At 45.5% G+C, this 22,860-nt stretch overlaps 1 protein-coding gene across 1 annotated transcript in view; it reads right to left on the bottom strand.

Moving 5' to 3' along the window:
- LOC124613554 (protein nervous wreck) overlaps positions 1 to 22,860 on the bottom strand; it is a 754,174-nt gene that overhangs the window by 481,332 nt on the left and 249,982 nt on the right. Inside the window, exon 2 of the mRNA XM_047142268.1 lies at positions 16,342 to 16,439. Coding sequence (XP_046998224.1) covers positions 16,342 to 16,439 — 98 coding nt within the window. The remainder of the gene's footprint in view (positions 1 to 16,341; positions 16,440 to 22,860) is intronic.

The raw sequence follows: 22,860 nt of genomic DNA, 5'->3' as shown, positions 1-22,860 counted from the left end.
TGGTGACCAGCGGAAGTGTTTCAACTCAGATGGGTGTTCCTGGAGCCATTCTGTAGCAATTCCGGACGTGTGGGGTGTCGCATTGTCCTGCTGGAATTGCCCAAGTGCGTCGGAATGCACGATGGACATGAATGGATGCAGGTGATCAGACAGGATGCTTATGCACGCTTCACCTGTCAGAGTCGTATGTAGACATATCAGAGGTACCACATCACTCCAACTGCACACGACCCGCACCATTACAGAGCCTCCACCAGCTTGAACAGTCCCCTGCTGACATGCAGGGTCCGTGGACTCATTAGGTTGTCTCCACACCCGTACACGTCAATCCTCCCGATACAATTTGAAACGAGACTCGTCCGAGCAGGCAACATGTTTCCAGTGATCAACAGTCCAATGTGGGGGTTGAAGGACCCAGTGGAGGCGTAAAGCTTTGTATATTGCAGTCATCAAGAGTACACGAGTAGGCCTTCAGCTCCGAAAGCCCATGTCGATGGTATTTCGTTGAATGTTTCGCACATTGACGCTTGTTGGCCCAGTATTAAAACCTGCAGCAATCTGCGGTAGGGTTGCACTTCTGTCACGTTCAACGGTTCTTTTCAGTCGTTTTTGGCCCCGTTCTTGCAGGATCTTTTTCCGGCCGCAGCGATGTTGGAGATTTGATGTTTTACCGGATTCCTGATATTCACGGTACATTAGTGAAATGGTTGTACGGGAAAATCTCCACTCCATCGCTACCTTTGAGCAGCTGTGTCCCATCGTTCGTGCGCCGACTGTAACACCACGTTCAATCTCACTTAAATCCTTGTAACCTGGCATTGTAGCAGCAGTGACCGATCTAACAACTGTGTAAGATGTTTGTTGTCTTATACAGGCATTTCCGACCGCGGTGCCGTATTCTGCCTGTTTACACATCTCTCTGTATTTGAATACGCATGACTATACTAGTTTCTTTGGCGCTTCAGTGTATTACGAAGTCACTCCAATGTATAGCTGCAGCGAAATGGGTGCTTTCGGGTGGCCCTCCGCACTTTTATCAATTCGGATGACTCTTCAGAGTAAGCGTCCGACAGGAGAAGTAATGAATACAATCTTTTCCGGCCAATGATGGGCCTTCCTCCCAGTTCAGGAGTTGAGGACACTAAAGTTGCGCCAATCCTGCTAAAGCGTGGAAGATTGATATCTTTGCGCATCGAAGTAGCCGTGGCTTATAATTCAAACTAACACCTCGGAACCCCTGCAGAATTTCCCCATCTTGCTCATAATTAACAATAATTAATCTCAGGTCCTGAAAATATCTTCGCCCCTCCAGTCGGTACGTGCCTATTCACACTGGCTATTGGTGATCTCGGATTGCTAGAGAAAATTTATTTTAAAGCACTTATTTACCAATTTCATTAGTTGATTTTCGGTTTAAAAACTCGATAAACCTGTGACTGATGTCATTTTATTCGTAATTTCACAAGCAGTCCGAATCTTTGATCACAAAAGTAAGCTTAATTCGATTAGCAATTCTCTCTTTGTCTGGAGACTGGGCCGGCCGGAGTGGCCGTGCGGTTCTGGGCGCTACAGTCTGGAACCGAGCGACCGCTACGGTCGCAGATTCGAATCCTGCCTCGGGCATGGATGTGCGTGATGTCCTTAGGTTAGTTAGGTTTAATTAGTTCTAAGTTCTAGGCGACTGATGACCTCAGAAGTTAAGTCGCATAGTGCTCAGAGCCATTTGAACCTGGAGACTGGGCAGGACTGCATTTGTGGCTTCTCCACGCCTCGTGTATGCCAGGAAATAGTCTCTCAGTTACAGGTTTTGTGCTGCCAGTGACTGACTGGGCTGCACAAACCAGCATTTCCGCACATGAGTATACTACGGAAATTGACCATCTGTCATAATGCACACAGCTGTAGGGAATGTAAATGCTCACAGCTCAGCCAGTAGCAGCATTTCGTTGATGTGCATTCGATTGGTGCAGTCTTCACGCCAGACATTGGTCGAATGTGTGGATAACCTACTCCAGCTTTATCGAGCAGCATCAACATCTAGGTGAAGCCGCTCATCTGCGAACCGCCAACTACCCCTGATGGTTTCAGGCTTTGAATGAGATCCATCAGGGAAATTCTGGTGACCGCCATCGCCAGAGTCACCATCTGGTCTCCGAGAGTCCTGGGTTCGACTCAGGGCGCCTTGGCGCTTTCTGACAGTGACTACGGGCTGAGGGGCAGTGCACGCCAGCCCACCTGGCGGGCCTTCCTGCGCTGCAGAGCTCACACATTACTGCATTAGCATGTCGCTGTCTGCAGCCATCCATCGCTACCCCATCATACGTCACTCGGTCCTGCGCGACATCGTCGAAGTACTGAATGGAAAGCATCGAGTAAAACGGAATGTCCGTTTTGAGTGAGCATTCTTGACTCTGTTCTCGCTGTGGTGCTCGATGACTCGTACCACAGCTTCCCATACACATGCAACTCTGCAGGCAGAACCGGCTGGCCCGTTATAACAGTATCGTTAACGAAATGCAGGCAGGCAAACTGATGGCAGATCTACTACATCTACACCCTGTAAACAACTATGTAGTGCATGGCAGAAGGAACTTCCCATGTATCAAATTTTAAAGTTTTGTGTCATTCAGTGGATCTAGTAGCGCTGGAGACCAGAAGAGGTCAAGAGTACGATCTAGCATAAGGTGGAAAGTCTTCGCTTAGGGATGCCTGTAATTGATCGTAAAGCATGAAAAGCACGCTTGGTTCAGTTCAGGAAAAGGAAAGTTTCGAAATAATCAGAAGATGCCGCACGAATGCGGAATGCGTTGTTAACCAAAGAACTAATTGCAACCAAAATCTAATTCAAAAGTGTAATCTGTTGCATATAGTGTACACAGACAGACAGATCCTTTATTTTATGACTTTCACGATCGTAGAACAATCACTGGAAGTAGTTACTGCCACAAAATACGTAGGATTGTGCATACGGTGCGATTTGAAGTGGAATGACCACATAAAATTAATCGTGGGTAAGAGAGATGCCAGTCTAAGATTCAATGACAGAATCCCCAGGAAGTTTAGGCCATCAACAAAGGAGGTAGTCTGTAAACCACTCTTTCGACAAGTGCTTCAATATTGCTCGTCAGCCTGGGATTCGTGCCAGATACAGTTTTTTTTTTTAGTAAGCACGATAGCTTCACGGAGATGCTTAGCCAACCTCCGTGGCAGACGCTGCAAGAGAGGCGTTCTGTAGCAAGAGTCAGCCACTATGTTACTTCCCCCTACGAATATCTCAAGAAAATCCCACGGAAATAAAATCGATGAGATTCGAGTCCACATTGAAGTTTACCAGTAATCGTTTTTCCTACGAACCAGTCCCGATTAGAACAGGAAAAGGAGGAAGAGACTATGGTACATAAAGTGCCCTTTGCTGCACACCGTAAGTTGACTTGCCGAGATCAAAAGTAGGCGTAGACGTATAAGAACATATTAGCTAAAATTGTGTACAAGTGCGTATTGGCACAAAATACTATGTTATGTGAACAAAATAACTGGTGAATACGCTAAGACGACAAAAATCGTAGGATAGCTCCGAATATTATGTCGGATCTTCTTTAGCCCGGTGTAGCGCAACAACTCGCCGTGGGTTGGACCCAACAGGTAGCTGGAATCCCTGCAGAAGCACTGACCCGCGCTGTGTCTATAGCCCTCCATAATTGCGAAAGTATGGCCGTTGCAGGATTTTGTCCTCAAACGGACCTCACGCATATGACGCATAAATGCTCGATGGTATTCATGTCGGGCTATCTAGATGGCCAAATAATTCGCTTTAAATTTCCAGAATGTTCTTCAAACAAATACCGAACAATTGAGTCGCCTAGATGCAAAACTGTCCATGTCCTCCATAACCAGTGCTGAGAAAAAGTGGAAAAACTGTTTTCACTGGGTAAATACACACTGCCCTACACTGAATGTTGTATACGTAAGTATGGATTAGTACAAAACCATTTGGGCTATTGAAAAAAAATCAGGAACTCAATGCATGTAAGATATAAGCAAAATAAAAATGGACTTGGACAGTTTTGTATCTGACTTTGCAGATGGCCACTTTTGCATGCAACTAAAATGGACATGGACAGCTTTGAACCTGACTTGTTGTACATGAGGAGAGGATATGGGGTGAACATAAAACTGTCTATTCAGTTTTAACTTCTTTTAATATTTATGAAGGTACATGGTGTAACAACTGACCTGCAGTCCACTTAATACATCATATCTGGAACAATGTCTTCATCTTCTCCTGCTAGGCATTCCGATTCAACTGATGCCCCTGACCCGCTAGACCTAGTAATGTCATGTACCACGACAAGGATTCACGTTCCCTCCAGGACTCACTATAGTGTTTCTCGAGGAGTTTTGAAACATCCTCCAGTTTCTTTTCACTAACAGGAACAACCGTGTTCGTAATGCAGCTCGAGTTTGTGTGTCCTAAGTGTTTCCCACGTTTGCTTACGGACAATGGTAGGTTGATTTCAGAATTATAATTAGGCTCCCCTTGGATTTTTATAGCATTCTGAGAATGTGTATAGCTTTCAGAATAAACAGCTGTAAGATACCACGCAAGTACAATGTTTACATGCTTATGGTAGCCATCTTGCATTACAGTTACATGATCCCAGCCTTCAATGCGATTTGTCAAAAGGGACAAGGCAAGTTTTGCACCCAACTTACTGATGGACATGGACGGTTTTGAATCTAACCACACTTTTCGTGAGCTGTTTTCCATAGGACATGGAGAGCTTTGAGCATAAATAGCATTTCAAGCATGTGTAAAATGTCATGCTCTACAATCCAAAGTTGCCAACTCATTTTTTTTAAAAGTGGACATGGACAGTTTTGCATCTAAGCGACTCAGTTGTAGCCCTGGGACATGACGCATTGTCCTCCATTGTCTGGGAACATGAAGCCTATGAATGGTTTGCATATAGTCTCCATATAACCGAATATAAACATCACTGATGGGTTCAGTTTGACCAGAGAACCAAGTCCATTCCATATAAACACGCCCCAAACGGCACTTCCACAGTACCCTCCAGACAACTTAGGTCCACGGATTCGTGGGGTCTGCGCAGCACTCGAACCCTACCATCAGCTCTTACCAACTGAAATGGGGGCTCTTCTGACGATTTCGCGGTTTTATAGTCGTCTAGTGTCCAACCGATATGGTCACGAGCCCAGGAGAGGCGCTGCAGGCGATGTCGTGCTGTTAGCAAAGGACCTCGCGTCGGCCGTCTGCTGCCACAGTCCATTAACGCCAAATTTCGCAGCACTGTCCTAACGGATACGTTCGTCATAGGACCCACATTGATTTCCGACGTTATTTCACGCAGTGTTGCTTCTCTACTAACACTGACAGCACTGCGCAAACACCGCTGCTCTCGGTCCGTGGCCAGAGGTAATGCCTGAAATTTGGTATTCTCAGCACATCCTTTCCTTGGCTCTGATTTCCGAAATGGAATGTCCCATGCGACCAGCTCCAACTACCACTCCGCGTTCAGAGTCTGTTAATTCCCTTAGTGCAGCCATTATCACGTCGGAAATCTTTTCACATGAATCATCTGAGTACAATTGACAGCTCAGCCAACGTACTGCCCTTTTGTACCTTGTGTACGTGATACTACCACAATCTGTGTATGTGCATATCACTATCCCATGCCATTTGCCACCTCAGAGTATAATGAGCAGGCCGTAAAATTGGGGTGTGTGTGTGTGTGGGAGGGGGGGGGGGGGGGGTGCGAGTGGAGAATGGAGTCTATACAGAGTGGGTGTCGAACAGTTATAACAAGCCTACTATAGGGTTAATAAAGAAAATTTATTAGGGAATTTATTAATAAAGGAAATAAGTTTTGTTAATACATCTGTGATCATTGTGAATTTTTGCGAACAAAGCCATTCAGATCATTTAATGTTTTCGTTTATTACGACTTTCCGGTTACTGTCAAACTGAGATAAAAACTTTGAGCTCGTAAAATAGAGTTAAGTGTGGGTTGTTATAAACTTGAGCCTAAACGGGCATAAACTCATGTCTCGCTTAGACTAACGCTGAACACTGTTTTACGAGTTGTAAATTTTCGTCTGCTGGTGGTAGTAACCGAAAGGTAATAAATGCTTTATTCCCGAATTTCAGTGGCTTATGGAGCCATTGGCTGCAGCGTTTGATATTGGGTCTTTCATATTGGTGACAAGACAAAGAAACAAGATAGAGTAGACAGATTTTACTCTCTTATTTCTGCTTCTCCTTAAGACACAATAGTTCACCAGTTGAAGCGAACAGCTTAAGATAGATTGACAGTAATTGTCATGAATATCAATAGAAATAAGAAAACAACTGTAAGAACACACTTTTATTTATATTCCCACTACAGATTTCGGGGGACTGGATCTCTACCATCAAGTGGACTATCAGTAATTCGTTGTCTTTCGGTTAGCATCGCTGACGCTAGATCACGGGCCCCGGTTTCGATTCCCGTCCGGATCGCGTATTTTCTCTGCTTGCGGCAGCATATGTGTGTTGTGCTCATCATCATCGGCGCCGCAGGTTGCCAAAGTGGCGTCAATAAAAAAAGAGTTGAATCAGGCAGCCAAAACCCCCCATAAGGTGCCTCCCGATAAAAGATGCCATACGCCCATTTCATTTCATCAAGTGTATTTTTTCGTTTAACATTTGCGGAATATTCCGTCGGTACATGGTGGAACATAGAGATATTGAAAACTTAAACACACATTATTGATGTTCCACGCTAATACTTATTTAATAATTCGTTATGGACTGACTTTCAACTTTCCAGGCCATCTTCAATGATATAAGATTAAACAGAGAGTCTATACAACATCAGCGGGAGTTTACAGCTGTACAATGTTTTTTTAAAGATATTTGGCATTTTACAACTGTATGTGGATACAAAAACAAAAGCATCAAAAAGTAGCTCTCAACAAGAAAATTTTATATTACGCACAAAGTTTAAAAGAATAAAAATGTATAAGCAAAGATTGGTGCACAAGTGAGTATTGGCACGGACTACCATGTTATATGTACAAAATAAAGAGTGAATGTGATGTAAAGGACAAATAAGAGAGTGGGATGAGGGGGAAGATAGAAAGGAGTGTTCATATTCCCACTGCAGTCTCAAATGTTAACTATTTCTGGACAGGTAGGCCCAAGACAATGGCAAACATGCAACTGGTTCACCCCACAGAAGACAATAATACGTCAAAGTGCACATTTGCTGAGTGTTCCAACATCAACGCAGTAGATGAATTGATTCATTCTGTTAGCGGAAATACGTTGAATATGACGGTCATGCAGTGCTGTGGTCACAATGTGTGGTTCTGATTTTGTTCGTCACTGTGTGCATCCCTCTCTAGGCACCAGTTCCACGCACACATCAATGTTCCAGCAGAAAAAACTGTGCGAGCTGAAAAGTCGTGGAACATCTACCAACCACTCTGTCCCATTCTAACTCAGTCACCTGTGTATATCACTCCACTTACTCTCAAGAGCGCGTGCTGTCATTTGTTTTCATGTGTGCACTTCGTTTAACAGTTCTTGAATGGCTGTAACACTGACATTTTTTCTCACACAACAGAGAATGACACCTGTAGGCTATATTTTTGTGAACTGAATTACTTGTTGAATGAGATTTTCGCTCTGCAGCGGAGTGTGCGCTGATATGAAACTTACTGGCAGGCTAAAACTGTGTGCCGGACCGAGACTCGAATTCGGGACCTTTGCCTTTCGCGGGCAAGTGCTCTATCAACTGAGCTACCCAAACACGACTCATGCCCCATCCTCACAGCTTTACTTCTGCCTGTACCGCGTCTCGTACCTTCCAAACTTTGCAGAAGCTCTCCTGCGAACTTATCAGAACTAGCACTCCTGAGAAACAGAATATTGCGGAGACATGGCTTAGCCACAGCCTTGGGGATGTTTCCAGAATGAAATTTTCACTCTGCAGCGCAGTGTGCGCTGATATGAAACTTGCTGGTATGGAAGGTAGGAGACGAGGTACTGACAGAAGTAAAGCTGTGGGGAGGGGGCGTGAGTCGTTTTTGGGTAGCTCAGTTGGTAGAGCACTTGCCCACGAAAGGCAAAGATCCCAAGTTCGAGTCTCGGTCAGGCATACAGATTTAATCTGCCAGGAGGTTTCATATCAGCGCACACTCCGCTGCAGAGCGAAAATTTCATTCTTGAAACATCCCCAAGGCTTTGGCTAAGCCATGTCTCCACAATATCCTTTCTTTCAGGGCTGCTAGTTCTGCTAGGTTCGCAGGAGAGCTTCTGAAAGTTTGGAAGATAGGAGACGAGGTACTTTCAAAAGTAAAGCTGTGAGGACGGGGCGTGAGTGATACGTGGGTATCTCAGTTGCTGGAGCACTTTCCCGCGAAAAGCAAAAGTCCCAATTTCGAGTCTCGGTCCGGCACACACTTTTAATCTAACTACTTGTTACTAAAACGTAATCTATCAAACTTCTAAATTCGTGTTCATTGTTTCTGACTGTTTTCATTTCGACTGTAATTAATATACTTGGTAGGTGTCCCTTATAACTTGCATACTGAATACTCTGTGTACTATAGAACATCTTTGCATATAGTTTGTTCATGACGACCTCGCTGACTTTTCAGGAGGCTTGGAGGGGGGGGGGGGAGAGGATAGGGGGGGGGCGGGGAAGGGCGTGGAAGATAGCCTACCAAACCCCAACACACTGGCAGCACCAAGGAGATTAGCTGCGTTTTTTTCCTCACACAGTCCTGACATACCGTGTGCTTGCTGGCAAGTGCGACAGGGCACAACAATAACTTCATAACGGCTACAGTACCCACAAGTTCTGTGTTGACAGACCTCCAACGTTGGCAGAGGTCTGTCAGCAAACGCTCGTGGCCCAAAGTGGACTCACTTCCAGAGCTAGGAAACCTCGTTCAGGATGTTGTGAACAGACTACACAGCTTCCTGTGTAATGAAGGCAAAATTAAACCTCTGTCCTCAGTGGAGTTCAGTGGTTCCAGTGAGGAATGGTTCAATGCAGCTTGAGCATCCTGTCCTGCTTCGCCACTGCCTTTCCAAATCAACGTCCTCAAGCTGCAGCCAGACGAGCCAGCTGGCAGCGTATCAAGTTCTGCTGCCAACACCGGCGAAACGCTGAGCCAGCACGGCAGTAGCCTCTGTTCTGCCGTTTTCTCCAGCACAGTTTACCACACTGGGTACCGTCGCATGTTTCTGGGTCTCAAATGTAATTAAATCAAGGCGCACCAGTATAAATGCACAATCCTCACACTAAATGGAGACCATCTATACCCCAAAGAAGAGTTCATCCAGAGTAATATAGACACTAGATGTGGAACTGGCAGGGCATGTGTGGGGAAAGCAGTAGTGGTTGAGGTTGTGGGAAGGCGCTGTAGGGGACTTGCCAAGCGGTGGAGGGGAAATGCCATTCTGAACTGAAGCCTATACTCACATTTTTTGTAAATATTAAGTGGAGCCCCTCCATGTCCTCCCTTTCGTGGTGACAATTCAAAAAGATCTATTGTCACCTCTGCTTTGCTTACTATCTAGAAAGAACTAACTGGAGCCCCTCCATGCCCACATTTGCGTGGTGACCATTCAAAACGATCTACTGCCACCTCTCCTTTTGTTAGTATATAGAAAGAATTCCGCTGAAAACGCAACAAAAGCAGCGATTATTTTCGTCTGGCTTTTTAACTTGCAGAGAAACGCATGAGTGAAGAATTTTGAGTACAACCTACATTTGCTTCTTTTTCAAAACACAGCAGAATTTACTCAGTGTCATCTCACTAACATGTGCCCCCCTTCTAACAGCCGTGTACCTCAAGTCTCTAGAGGAACGGAAGGTTCCAAATGATTGGAAAAGAGCACAGGTAGTCCCAGTCTTCAAGAAGGGTCGTCGAACAGATGCGCAAAACCTATACCACTGACGTCGATCTGTTGTAGAATTTTAGAACATGTTTTTTGCTCGCGTATCATGTCGTTTCTGGAAACCCAGAATCTACTCTGTAGGTATCAACATGGAATCCGGAAACAGCGATCGTGTGAGACCCAACTCACTTTATTTGTTCGTGAGACCCAGAAAATATTAGATACAGGCCCCCAGGTAGATGCCATTTTCTTTGACTTCCGGAAGGCGTTCGATACAGTTCCGCACTGTCGCCTGATTAACAAAGTAAGAGCCTACGGAATATCAGACCAGCTGTGTGGATGGATTGAAGAGTTTTTAGCAAACAGAACACAGAATGTTGTTCTCAATGAAGAGACGTCTACAGACGTTAAAGTGACCTCTGGCGTGCCACAGGGGAGTATTATGGGACCATTGCTTTTCACAATATATATAAATGACGTAGTAGATAGTGTCGGAAGTTCCATGCGGCTTTTCGCGGATGATGCTGTAGTATACAGGGAGGTTGTAGCATTAGGAAATTGCAGCGAAATGTAGGAAGATCTGCAGCGGATAGGCACTTGGTGCAGGGACTGGCAACTGACCCTTAACATAGACAAATGTAATGTATTGCGGATACATACACTCCTGGAAATTGAAATAAGAACACCGTGAATTCATTGTCCCAGGAAGGGGAAACTTTATTGACACATTCCTGGGGTCAGATACATCACATGATCACACTGACAGAACCACAGGCACATAGACACAGGCAACAGAGCATGCACAATGTCGGCACTAGTACAGTGTATATCCACCTTTCGCAGCAATGCAGGCTGCTATTCTCCCATGGAGACGATCGTAGAGATGCTGGATGTAGTCCTGTGGAACGGCTTGCCATGCCATTCCACCTGGCGCCTCAGTTGGACCAGCGTTCGTGCTGGACGTGCAGACCGCGTGAGACGACGCTTCATCCAGTCCCAAACATGCTCAATGGGGGACAGATCCGGAGATCTTGCTGGCCAGGGTAGTTGACTTACACCTTCTAGAGCACGTTGGGTGGCACGGGATACATGCGGACGTGCATTGTCCTGTTGGAACAGCAAGTTCCCTTGCCGGTCTAGGAATGGTAGAACGATGGGTTCGATGACGGTTTGGATGTACCGTGCACTATTCAGTGTCCCCTCGACGATCACCAGTGGTGTACGGCCAGTGTAGGAGATCGCTCCCCACACCATGATGCCGGGTGTTGGCCCTGTGTGCCTCGGTCGTATGCAGTCCTGATTGTGACGCTCACCTGCACGGCGCCAAACACGCATACGACCATCATTGGCACCAAGGCAGAAGCGACTCTCATCGCTGAAGACGACACGTCTCCATTCGTCCCTCCATTCACCCCTGTCGCGACACCACTGGAGGCGGGCTGCACGATGTTGGGGCGTGAGCGGAAGACGGCCTAACGGTGTGCGGGACCGTAGCCCAGCTTCATGGAGACGGTTGCGAATGGTCCTCGCCGATACCCCAGGAGCAACAGTGTCCCTAATTTGCTGGGAAGTGGCGGTGCGTAGGATCCTACGGTCTTGGCGTGCATCCGTGCGTCGCTGCGGTCCGGTCCCAGGTCGACGGGCACGTGCACCTTCCGCCGACCACTGGCGACAACATCGATGTACTGTGGAGACCTCACGCCCCACGTGTTGAGCAATTCGGCGGTACGTCCACCCGGCCTCCCGCATGCCCACTATACGCCCTCGCTCAAAGTCCGTCAACTGCACATACGGTTCACGTCCACGCTGTCGCGGCATACTACCAGTGTTAAAGACTGCGATGGAGCTCCGTATGCCACGGCAAACTGGCTGACACTGACGGCGGCGGTGCACAAATGCTGTGCAGCTAGCGCCATTCGACGGCCAACACCGCGGTTCCTGGTGTGTCCGCTGTGCCGTGCGTGTGATCATTGCTTGTACAGCCCTCTCGCAGTGTCCGGAGCAAGTATGGTGGGTCTGACACACCGGTGTCAATGTGTTCTTTTTTCCATTTCCAGGAGTGTAGAAAGAAGGATTCTTTATTGTATGATTATATGATAGCGGAACAAACACTGGTAGTAGTTACTTCAGTAAAATATCTGGGAGTATGAGTGCGGAACGATTTGAAGTGGAATGATCATATAAAATTAATTGTTGGTAAGGCGGGTGCCAGGATTGAGATTCATTGGGAGAGTCCTTAGAAAATGTAGTCCATCAACAAAGGAGGTGGCTTACAAAACACTCGTTCGACCTATATTTGAGCATTGTTCATCAGTGTGGGATCCGTACCAGGTCGGGTTGACGGAGGAGATAGAGACGATCCAAAGAAGAGCGGCGCGTTTCGTCACAGGGTTATTTGGTAAGCGTGATAGCGTTACGGAGATGTTTAGCAAACTCAAGTGGCAGAATCTGCAAGAGAGGCGCTCTGCATCGCGGTGTAGCTTGCTGTCCAGGTTTCGAGAGCGTGCGTTTCTGGATGAGGTGTGGAATATATTGCTTCCCCCTACTTATACCTCCCGAGGAGATCACGAATGTAAAATTAGAGAGATTCGAGCACGCACGGAGGCTTTCCGGCAGTCGTTCTTCCCGCGAACCATACGCGACTGGAACAGGAAAGGGAGGTAATGGCAGTGGCACGTTAAGTGCCCTCCGCCACACACCGTTGGGTGGCTTGCGGAGTATAAATGTTGATGTAGATGTGGATGTTGTGAAACGCAACTGCAATAGAATTCGGAGATGGTGGTTTATTGAGTTTTTTATGTAAGGAACTGCGGAAAAGTAAGGTCAATAGATGCTGTTCCAAAACCACTTAGCATTTCTCATTTCACCATCCCTTCACCCAAGTCATAATGGCAGAACTGATATTATATAAGAAGTGTAAATGGGTTTTGGGAACTATGGTTGGACTTTCCTCTGTTAAACCCAGCCCTTTAGACCATTGAATAAGAATTGAATGAAGCATAAAACATAATCTGAAGGTCGAATGATTCTTGAGCAGTAGGTGTTTGTGTTTCCTAGTGAGTTTCTAGTGCCGTAGTAATGTGTTCATAAAGTGAAAGTGCTGTAAGTTTCGGATACAGAGTATGATTATTGTATGTAGGAAGTTTTGTACTGATCGAAGATGACATGATCACGAACGGCAAGGAGAGTTGCTTCTCATAGGTGGTTGGAGTGCGTATTCCTAATATACTCATAGCAGCAAGACATGGCACAGGTATACTACTCCAGAACATCCTTCCATGCCTTCAGTTTTATTCATTCTACTCATTACATTTCGAGACTGCTTAGTATGGTATACTGCCAAATTACTGCTATTTTTTCAATATTTTTGCTTCTTTAAATAAGTTCAGCAACAGAATTAAAGAATCACTTTTTCGAAACCCCTTAATTGTCACCCACTCCGACGTTGAAGTTTGAAATTAGGCTCAAAGGTATCTAACAACTTCCTCTGTAATGGTGCTGAAGCGTGGCGTCCTGCGACGTCATCCTCGAGCACGAGGACGCTTAAAGCAGTAAGGTGTCACAAATGCGAAAAATGGGACAGAAGTTCATGTGTCGTGTAAGGTGGGTTAATTATGGTACATTGGCACTAAATTTCACCAAAATTCTGACCAACGTCACTGCAGACGTTTCACATAATGTGAAGGTAGCACACTCCCACACCACCATCTTCCCCACATTTAACCCCTTCGTTTGACGCCTCTGCGTTGGAGATCAGAATTGCGACACCCAGCGTTGAAATCACGCGGTTTTCTTTTCGGTGGCCGAGGAAAACATTTCAAACATACCTCCGCTCAGAAGCGACACGAATTGGCCTCGGGGGGTAGCATAAAGGATGTCAATGAAACCACTCCTTTCCTCAGAGCGTTTATTTCCACACATTTCACGCTCGAAAACGACAGTTAGCAGTCTGATGGGCAACAGGAGGACATTATTAACCACAAGTTTGTTTGTGTGGCCATCCTCCGCAGCAAGCATATAAATGTTTTGTAAATAAAACTGCCTTTTCCTGCTGCTAGTTACTTTATTTATCCCATACACGTTTCAGCTTCTCCTGTTCTAAGGCATCATCAGTGGAATCTATAACGATACAGCTTTGTTAGTTTTAGATTATTTTGGTAAAAAAGGCAATTACTTACGATTTGCTGAACTGCGTTCCCTCACATCTGGTCTGGAGGTCGCACTACCACTTTTATCACTGCCATATAATCACATCTTTACGTAAATATTGGAACTCCATTACGTGTTTATCTTCTTTGGTATGTTTACCTATTTGTTGCCAACCGAACGAAGTATATGTTGGAGACTAACTTCTATTTATGATGTTTATACAGTGTATGTGTATGAGTGTGAGAGAGAGAGGGGGGGGGGGGGGGGGATAGAGCCGACGAGTTTTATTTTTTCCATTTTTTTTTGGGGGGGGGGAGGAGGGGGTTGTGCGGGTGTACTAGCTGTTAGAGAGTGGTTGGACAAAAAAATAAAACTCGTCGGCTCTATCCCCCCTCTCTTTCTCACTCATACACACACACTGCATAAACATCATAAATAGAAGTCAGTCTCCAACATATACTTCGTTAGGTCGGCAACAAATAGGTAAACATACCAAAGAAGATGAAACACGTAATGGAGCTCCAATATTTACGTAAAGATGTGATTATATGGCAGTGATAAAAGCGGTAGTGCGACCTCCAGACCAAATGTGAGGAAACGAAGATCAGGAAATCATAAGTAATTACTTTTTTTTACAAAAAAGTCGCGAAGTGAACTATTTAATAATCTAAAACTAACAAAACTCTATCGTTATAGAGCCCAGTTATGATGCCTTAGAACAGGAGAAGGCAAAACGCGTATGGGATAAATAAAGTAACTAGCAACAGGAAAAGGCAGTTTTATTTACAAAACAAGTATTTATTACTAACAACATTTGACAATGCTGACATCCTTGGACATTTCAACCCTTCTCTAAGGACTGCATCCCCATTGAACATGATCGCACCCCTTTGGAGTGCATGTGCAACTGAATTTTTTGCTCTCATGCACAGGGTGGAACCGCTAGGAACCATTCATAAGCTTTACACGAAATTTGAATGTGATACGAATAAGAAAAGGATATTATACGTTTTCAGCCCTCCTGTTTCGCGCTCTCCTCTGGCGTGGTCATGGGACGGTGCGTGAATAAAATGACAGAGTCCCTCTAAGGCCCCCCTCCCCCTCCAGTTCGACAATACTCTCGGTGACACCCGCACAACTTTATTGAGAATTTTAAAAACGTACCTCTACTGAGGCAACCTGTGAACCAGTCCTAGGTGCCTGTTATCAGGCTTCTGGAATCGGAGGGGTGTCGAGCAGTTGTCAGCATGTAGGCACCTTGGAGTACGTCACAGATTATCTCAGTACAGGGAACTTTTTAAAATCCTCAGCAAATCTGGGCAGGTGCCACTGAGGTTGTTGTCAAACTGATGGATCTTGAGGGATCCTATGACGTTTTACTCAGACTTGTATGGGCTGCAGGAGGGCTGAAAATGCATAAGCTGCATAAGCTGCTGCTTCGGATCACGTTCAAAATTCGTGGAATGGTTCCGAACGGTCCGTAGTGGTTCCAACCCGCAAATATTGTGGTCACGATGCCCTCCACAGGGGTGCAGCACCAAAGGGTTGAAACGTCTGGGGAGGTCAGCAGTATCAAAGGTTGACAAAAACGTCGTCCTGTTGACCACCACACTGCGAACTGTCGTTTTCGAGCGCCGGATGTGTGGGAATCAACGCCCCAAGGAAAGGGGTGGTTTCATTGACGCCCTTTATGCCAACCCACAGGCCCTTTTCCGGTAGATTCTGAGCAGCGGTGTGTCTAAAATGTTTCCTCGGCTACCCATACCGAAAGCGCGTAATTTCAACGGTGGACGTCGCCTTTCTGATCTTCATTGCAGAAGCGTCAAAAAAAGGGGTGGAATGCGCGTAAGAGGGGTGTGACGTCCTCCCATCGTGTGCCACGTCCACGTAACGTTGGGAAGAACTGTGGTGAAATTTAGTGCCAATACAACATTATTAACTCACAGAAACTTCAGAGGTCGGAGCTGACGTCGCAGGGTGCAACGCTTTTGCGCCGGTACAGAAAAATGTTGTAGGTAGCTTTCAGTCAAACTCCAAGCTTCTGCGTCAGAATGAGAATTAATTACGGGGTTCCAAAAACGTGATCCTTTAATTGTTTAGCACAGTGTATTTTATAGCTTCATGGGCCTGATTCTTTCATTCGAAACCTAACATCAACCGAAATAGACGTGCCTGCTTAACGCAATGTGCAGAACATAAATTGGTTGCTAATTTAAAGAAGAATGTGACTGTTACAGCTCTGCAGTTACCAGACGTAAACTTAAATCAGTATCACTCACCGGATGTCCTCCAGCAGGTCACACTCATGCTGGTTCTTGGCTTGCAGCTTTGTCACCTGCTCCGAGTGGAACTTCGTGAGGAACTTGGCATAGGTCCCCTGTAACAAGCATAAACGTAGATGAGCCACTGGTCAGTGGGTGAATGCAGTATGTCAGTAAAAGCATCAATTGTTCATCCATCATATGAAGGGCTTATTTCAAGAGTGGTACAAGTTCATTTTTGATCATTCTGAGATACAGAGTCCTAAAGTTAAATGAGCGCTGAAAAATCTGCAGTTGAGGTACCAGAAATACTCAAGTATAAACCTCTAGAATAAGTGGGCATTTTCCCGTACGACAATTTGCCGAGTGCATAGTATATATCAGGAATCCGGTAAAGCATCGAATCTCCGATATCGCTGCGGCTGGAAAAAGATCCTGCAATAATGGGATCAACGACGACTGAAGAGAATCGTTCAACGTGACAGAAGTGCAAGTCTTCCTCAGATTGCTGCAGATTTCAATGCTGGGCCATCAACAAGTGTCAGCGTGCGAACCATTCAACGAAACATCATAGAGATGGGCTTTCGGAGCAGAAGGCCCACTCTTGTACCCTGTATCACTGCACGACACAAAGCTTTACGCCTTGCCTGGGCCCATCGACACCGACTTTGGACTGCTGATGGCTGGAAACATGTTGCCTGGTCGGAAGAGTCCCTTTTCAAATTGTATCGAACGGATGGACGTATACAGGTATGGAGACAACCTCATGAATCCATGGACAATGCATGTCAGCAGAGGCCTGTTCAAGCTGGTGGAGGCTCTATAATGGTGTAAGGCGTGTGCTGTTGGTGCGATACGAAGCCCCTAATACGTCTAGATACGACTCTGACAGGTGACACATACGAAAGCATTCTGTCTGATCACATGCATCCATTCATGTCCATTGTGCATTTCGACGGCCTTATGCAATTCCATGAGGACAATGCGACACCCAAAACGTCCAGATTTGCTATAGAGTGGCTCCAGGAACACTCTTCTGAGTTTAAACATTTCAGCTGGCCACCAGACTCCCCAAACATGAACGTTATTAAGCATATCTGTAATGCTTTGCAACGTGCTATTCGGAAGAGATCTCCATCCCTCAAATTCTTACGGATTTATGGAGTGCGGGAGGTGTTCCAGTTCCTTTGGCTCTTCAGTGTACAACGCCAACCAAATCAGGACATGGATACAGGCCGGAGGAGGCGCAACGTCATACTGGCAAATGGGCTGAAACTGGGAAATTCTTTGTAAATTTGACACGATACTGTAGTCACATATCCTCTCAACATTTGGAGTTTCACTCTGTTTCATCTTCTTATTCAGGTTCAAATGGTTCAAATGGCTCTGAGCACTATGGGACTCAACTGCTGTGGTCATAAGTCCCCTAGAACTTAGAACTACTTAAACCTAACTAACCTAAGGACAGCACACAACACCCAGCCATCACGAGGCAGAGAAAATCCCCGACCCCGCCGGGAATCGAACCCGGGAACCCGGGCGTGGGAAGCGAGAACGCTACCGCACGACCACGAGATGCGGGCCTCTTATTCAGGGCTCTTCACGTTTTTTGTGATGTAAATCAACAACGGCTCCAATGCGAGCTATATTTTTAAACTTTCCTCAAACATAGAATGATATGCAAGTATTATTTTCAAGTGCTACAACTTTACCAGTCTCATTATTTGGTAGTTCAATTTAACCGTCCTATCGTACATCATTTCATAAATAACATGTTAGTCGAAAAGACAGGTAATAGATTCATATGGTGGGCCGGACCGGGACTCAAAGCTGCCGTCCGCGGCTACTGCTTTGACCGACCGTGGTATACAGGCATCACTCACGACACATAGCAAGCAAGAGTTGGCATCCCCGTCCAGCACACATGTTCGACGTAGACGCCGCTGCCAGTCTACTCAAAATGTCGGTGTTGCAGTTAGTGTGACAGAATAAATCTTGTCGCATCTTTAGGAGTCAAGCATAATAGTTATGGCATGTATTTTCGGTCGTACGTTAACCAAATAATATAACCTCTAACCCCACAGTAAATAATATATTTGGTGCTACTGCTGCAGTTGTACTTATCTTAGATATAGTTATTTGATGTTATTTATGAATCATCATGAAATTTCTGATCGACGAAATGTATGGATAGGCGTAACGTACTACGAGGGAGGAGCTGAAAGTAACGAGAACTGTTCAGTTAGCATTCTTGCATTTCACGAAACCGCCACAAAATGCACCATCTTTGAAATACTGTCCATACCTAATGCAACAGTTTTAACGTTTTACTCATTGACGGAACGGTTTTTGAATGTTCTGAAGATAAAGCCAGTAAGGCTTAAGAGACCAGTTTCCCTTTAGGTTACATACGTGTACTGGAGCAGTATCGTCCTGTAAGAACCAAGGATTGGATCTTTCGGTCTCTCTAGCCCCAGTGTCTGGCACACACGTCTCAGCATTCGAAGACAATAATACTGGATAGGTGCTGGACTTTCGGAAACACGTTTATGGTGAAGTATCTCTTCACGGCTCATAAAACTTAGGTTTTTCATACAACCTATTGCTCCTTAGTTTTTGGTTCAACTCGTAGCACAACTACTACTCGTCCGTTACGGGTTTTGAAAAAAACCTGGTGTTAGCTCGTTCGTATACCATATTCATAGCTACAACACTTGAAACAGCACTTAATGAGGTTTCGGAACAATATTTAGTAGACTCTCCAAGAACGAGAATACGTCATTACTGCCCTTCTCCGTCCACAGTAAAGGAAGCCGGTCACTTCCTGGTTTTCCTCTCTTCACCAACCCTCCTCTACCTAAACATTTTCATCGAAAATGGTCACCAGTTGCTGCATTACATTGCGCAGAACGGAAAACAAATTCCCATTTTCAGTGCACGAGACACAAAGCCTAATGTAGTGCTACCGTCTAGCCACAATGAATTGAAAATGTTACCAAGTCGCGTGTCGTATATTCGTCGCAAGCTTGGACAGCGCGAGTCCTAACACACAAAATGTGCTTTCCGCTTCACTGCGCCCTACGCCGGTTTCCTTTTTCAGCGCAGCGCCTCGAGTTACTTCCTCTCCATTCTCGTGAGGCTTTTGTGGGCGTCCCACTACTGCCTTAACTGAATTGTGGTGTTAAGAGTGGTCATTTGTACATCCGGGAACACGGAGAGTGCACAGCTTTGTGTAGCTCCAAACTCTAATTAAACGCCTTCCCAAAGCTTTTCGTGGTTCCCCGTACCTACGTAAATTATCTCCCGAAAGACAAAGCGCTCTTTGTAAATGCGATTCACTGTTTCCGGTCTTCCGAGAAAACACCAAAAACTAATTACCAAGCGCTTATAAGAATAATTTTAATATCTCAGTACTGACTTTGGAAATGTCTTTTTTTTTGTATGCTGAAGACAGAATGCCGTATTTAACACTGAATTGAAACTCCTGAACCTTGTATTTCAGAATGCTAATGGTTGTGTCAGCAGAATGTATATAGTGTCCCTTTGAAAGCTCCAGCATTTCAAAGACCCAGAAAAAAAACTACACCAGATACGATAATGGAATTGCACCACATGCTAAAGCATCTAAAATAATTTATTTAATAATCATCAGTAGACTTCTACACGAGAATCACTTGCAGCACGAAGAGTATCGAGTCTGTTTTCAGTTTCTTGCAATGTTCTCTGTAGTACTTACTGTGTCTCTGTTGCAATTGCATTCGTGACACGACGTCTTAATACAGGAACATTGTCCACTTTTGTCGCATACACGCTGTCCTTCCCGTATCCTCACAAGACGAATTCCAGCTGGGAGGAATGGGGTGGCCAGGCAGTGGCTCTTCCATGTCCGATCCAGCGACTGGAAAATTTCGTATCCAGGAACTTGTGAACAGCCATTGACAAATGGAGCGAAGGTTCATCTTGCTGGAAGATGCTGATGGGTTTGCAAGTTGTATCTAACGATACACAGACTGCTGCAACATATGCAGATACACTGACCCATTCACTCTATTTTCTGCAAAGAAGGACGATGGTACGTGCATTAGCCTATAGCAGACATTCACTTTAGAGCTACCATGAACATGTTCATCGATAGCATGCGGATGTTGCGAGCCCCAAACCGGAACATTATACCTATTACAAGTTCCAGACACGAAATGTTGCCATATCTGAGAATAAACATATTTTCAGGAAGCTGATATTAACGTTAATATTCCGCAGAATATCCGTAGCAAATTGCTCTCCACATTCTTCGTCGTTCGGAATCAGATGGTGCAGAATTTGCACATTGTAAGCGTACATGTGAAGATGCTGGTTTACTACAAGATGCAGTGCTGCTGAGGGTGTATAAGTCGCCCAGATGCCTGCCGAACTGACTTAGCTGTAAGCTTCTGAGAGACTCTTGTCTCATGTCTCCCAATGTCTTTACCGAAATACAACGACATCCTCCGCGATAATGTTTCAGAACACTTCTAGTTGCCAGAAACTTACTGTTTTCACTTCATGTGAATCGCTTCCATACTGCCTACGATAATTCCCTTTCAGAGTAATGGACGACTTTGGTTCTGCAAGTCGCATCACTGCTAGCGCGCGCTGCTGTGATTTCGCCATTATTACGTCATGCGGGCGGTCATGCTGCACTTTGATGATAATAGTTTCCACGTCTGATGCGGGATTGTAAATTCTTTCGGATGCTCTAGCATTTGGGGCATACATATCTACTATAGTTTCTTTCCCAAGGTTTTGAAATGTAAAAGGTTTGAAGGAGACACCCTGTACTTCGATCCGAGATACTGTGTGGCAGTAATTTATTCCTGCAGTCATCACTAACAATGACGGCTTGTATGTCAATGCGGTACGAGGCACGACCTACAGAACATAAACAAGACATGAGATGGAAGCACTATCTGTACCCTTAGCTGGCGAAGAACCTTCTAAGACTTTGAGATACGTAATCTAAGTAAGTTCACATAACCCAATCAGTGACGCGGTTTCACGACCACTGCACGCGGCAGTATTTAAGATCTGTACGCTGCCAGGATAAACTGTTATGTGGATCCTATCAACAGGAATTTTATGATTACCATCATGCAACAATAGCATCTCGGTCTTGGGATCATATTCATCTTGGAGCAATATTCGGTTTAGAAGCCTGTGGAGAGCACTTAAGGTTTATTATTTAATAGTATAAAATTTTACTACACTACTGGCCATTAAAATTGCTACACCACGAAGATGACGTGCTACAGACGCGAAATTTAACCGACAGGAAGAACATGCTGTGATATGCAAATGATTAGCTTTTCAGAGCAGTCACACAAGGTTGGCGCCGGTGGCGACACCTACAACGTGCTAGCATGAGGAAAATTTCCAACCGATTTCTCATACACGAACAGCAGTTGACCGGCGTTGCCTGGTGAAACGTTTTTGTTATGCCTCATGTAAGGAGGAGAAATGCATACCATTAAATTTCCGACTTTGATAAAGGCCGGATTGTAGCCTATCGCGATTGCGGTTTATCGTATCGCGAATTTGCTGCTCGCATTGGTCGAGATCCAAAGAATGTTAGCAGAATATGAAATCAGTGGGTACAGGAGAGTAACACGGAACGCCGTGCTGGATCCCAACGGCCTCATATCACTAGCAGGCGAGATGACAGGCATCTTATCCGCATGGCTGTAACGGATCGTGCAGCCACGTCTCGATCCCTGAGTCAACAGATGGGGACGTTTGCAAGACAACAACCATCTGCACGAACAGTTCGACGACGTTTGCAGCAGCATGGACTATCAGCTCGGAGACCATGGCTGCGGTTACCCTTGATGCTGCATCACAAACAGGTGCGCTTGCGATGGCGTACTCAACGACGAACCTGGGTGCACGAATGGCAAAGTGTCAATTTTTCGGATGAATCCAGGTTCTGTTCACAGCATCATGTTGGCGGCATCCGTGTTTGGCGACATCGCACCGAACGCACATTGCAAGCGTGTATTCCTCATTGCCATACAGGCGTATCACCCGGCGTGATGGTATGGGATGCCATTGATTACACGTCTCGGTCACCTCTTGTTCGCATTTCAGATGTGTTACGACCCGTGGCTCTACCCTTCATTCGATCCCTTCGAAATCCTACATTTCACCAGGATAATGCACGACCGCATGTTGCAGGTCCTGTACGGGCCATTCTGGACACAGAAAATGTTCGGCTGCTGCCCTGGCCAGCACATACTTCAGATCTCTCACCAACTGAAAACGTCTGGTCAATGGTGGCCGAGCAACTGTCTTGTCACAATACGCCAGTCACTTCTCTTGATGATCTGTGGTATCGTATTGAAAATGGTTCAAATGGCTCTGAGCACTATGGGACTCAACTGCTGTGGTCATCAGTCCCCTAGAACTTAGAACTACTTAAACGTAACTAACCTAAGGACATCACACACATCCATGCCCGAGGCAGGATTCGAATCTGCGAACGTAGCGGTCGTGCGGTTCCAGACT

The sequence above is a fragment of the Schistocerca americana genome, chromosome 4, assembly GCF_021461395.2.
Source record: "Schistocerca americana isolate TAMUIC-IGC-003095 chromosome 4, iqSchAmer2.1, whole genome shotgun sequence".
Lineage (NCBI taxonomy): Eukaryota > Metazoa > Arthropoda > Insecta > Orthoptera > Acrididae > Schistocerca > Schistocerca americana.
Note: the sequence above shows the minus strand (reverse complement) of the source record. Positions and strands in the feature narration are given on the sequence as shown.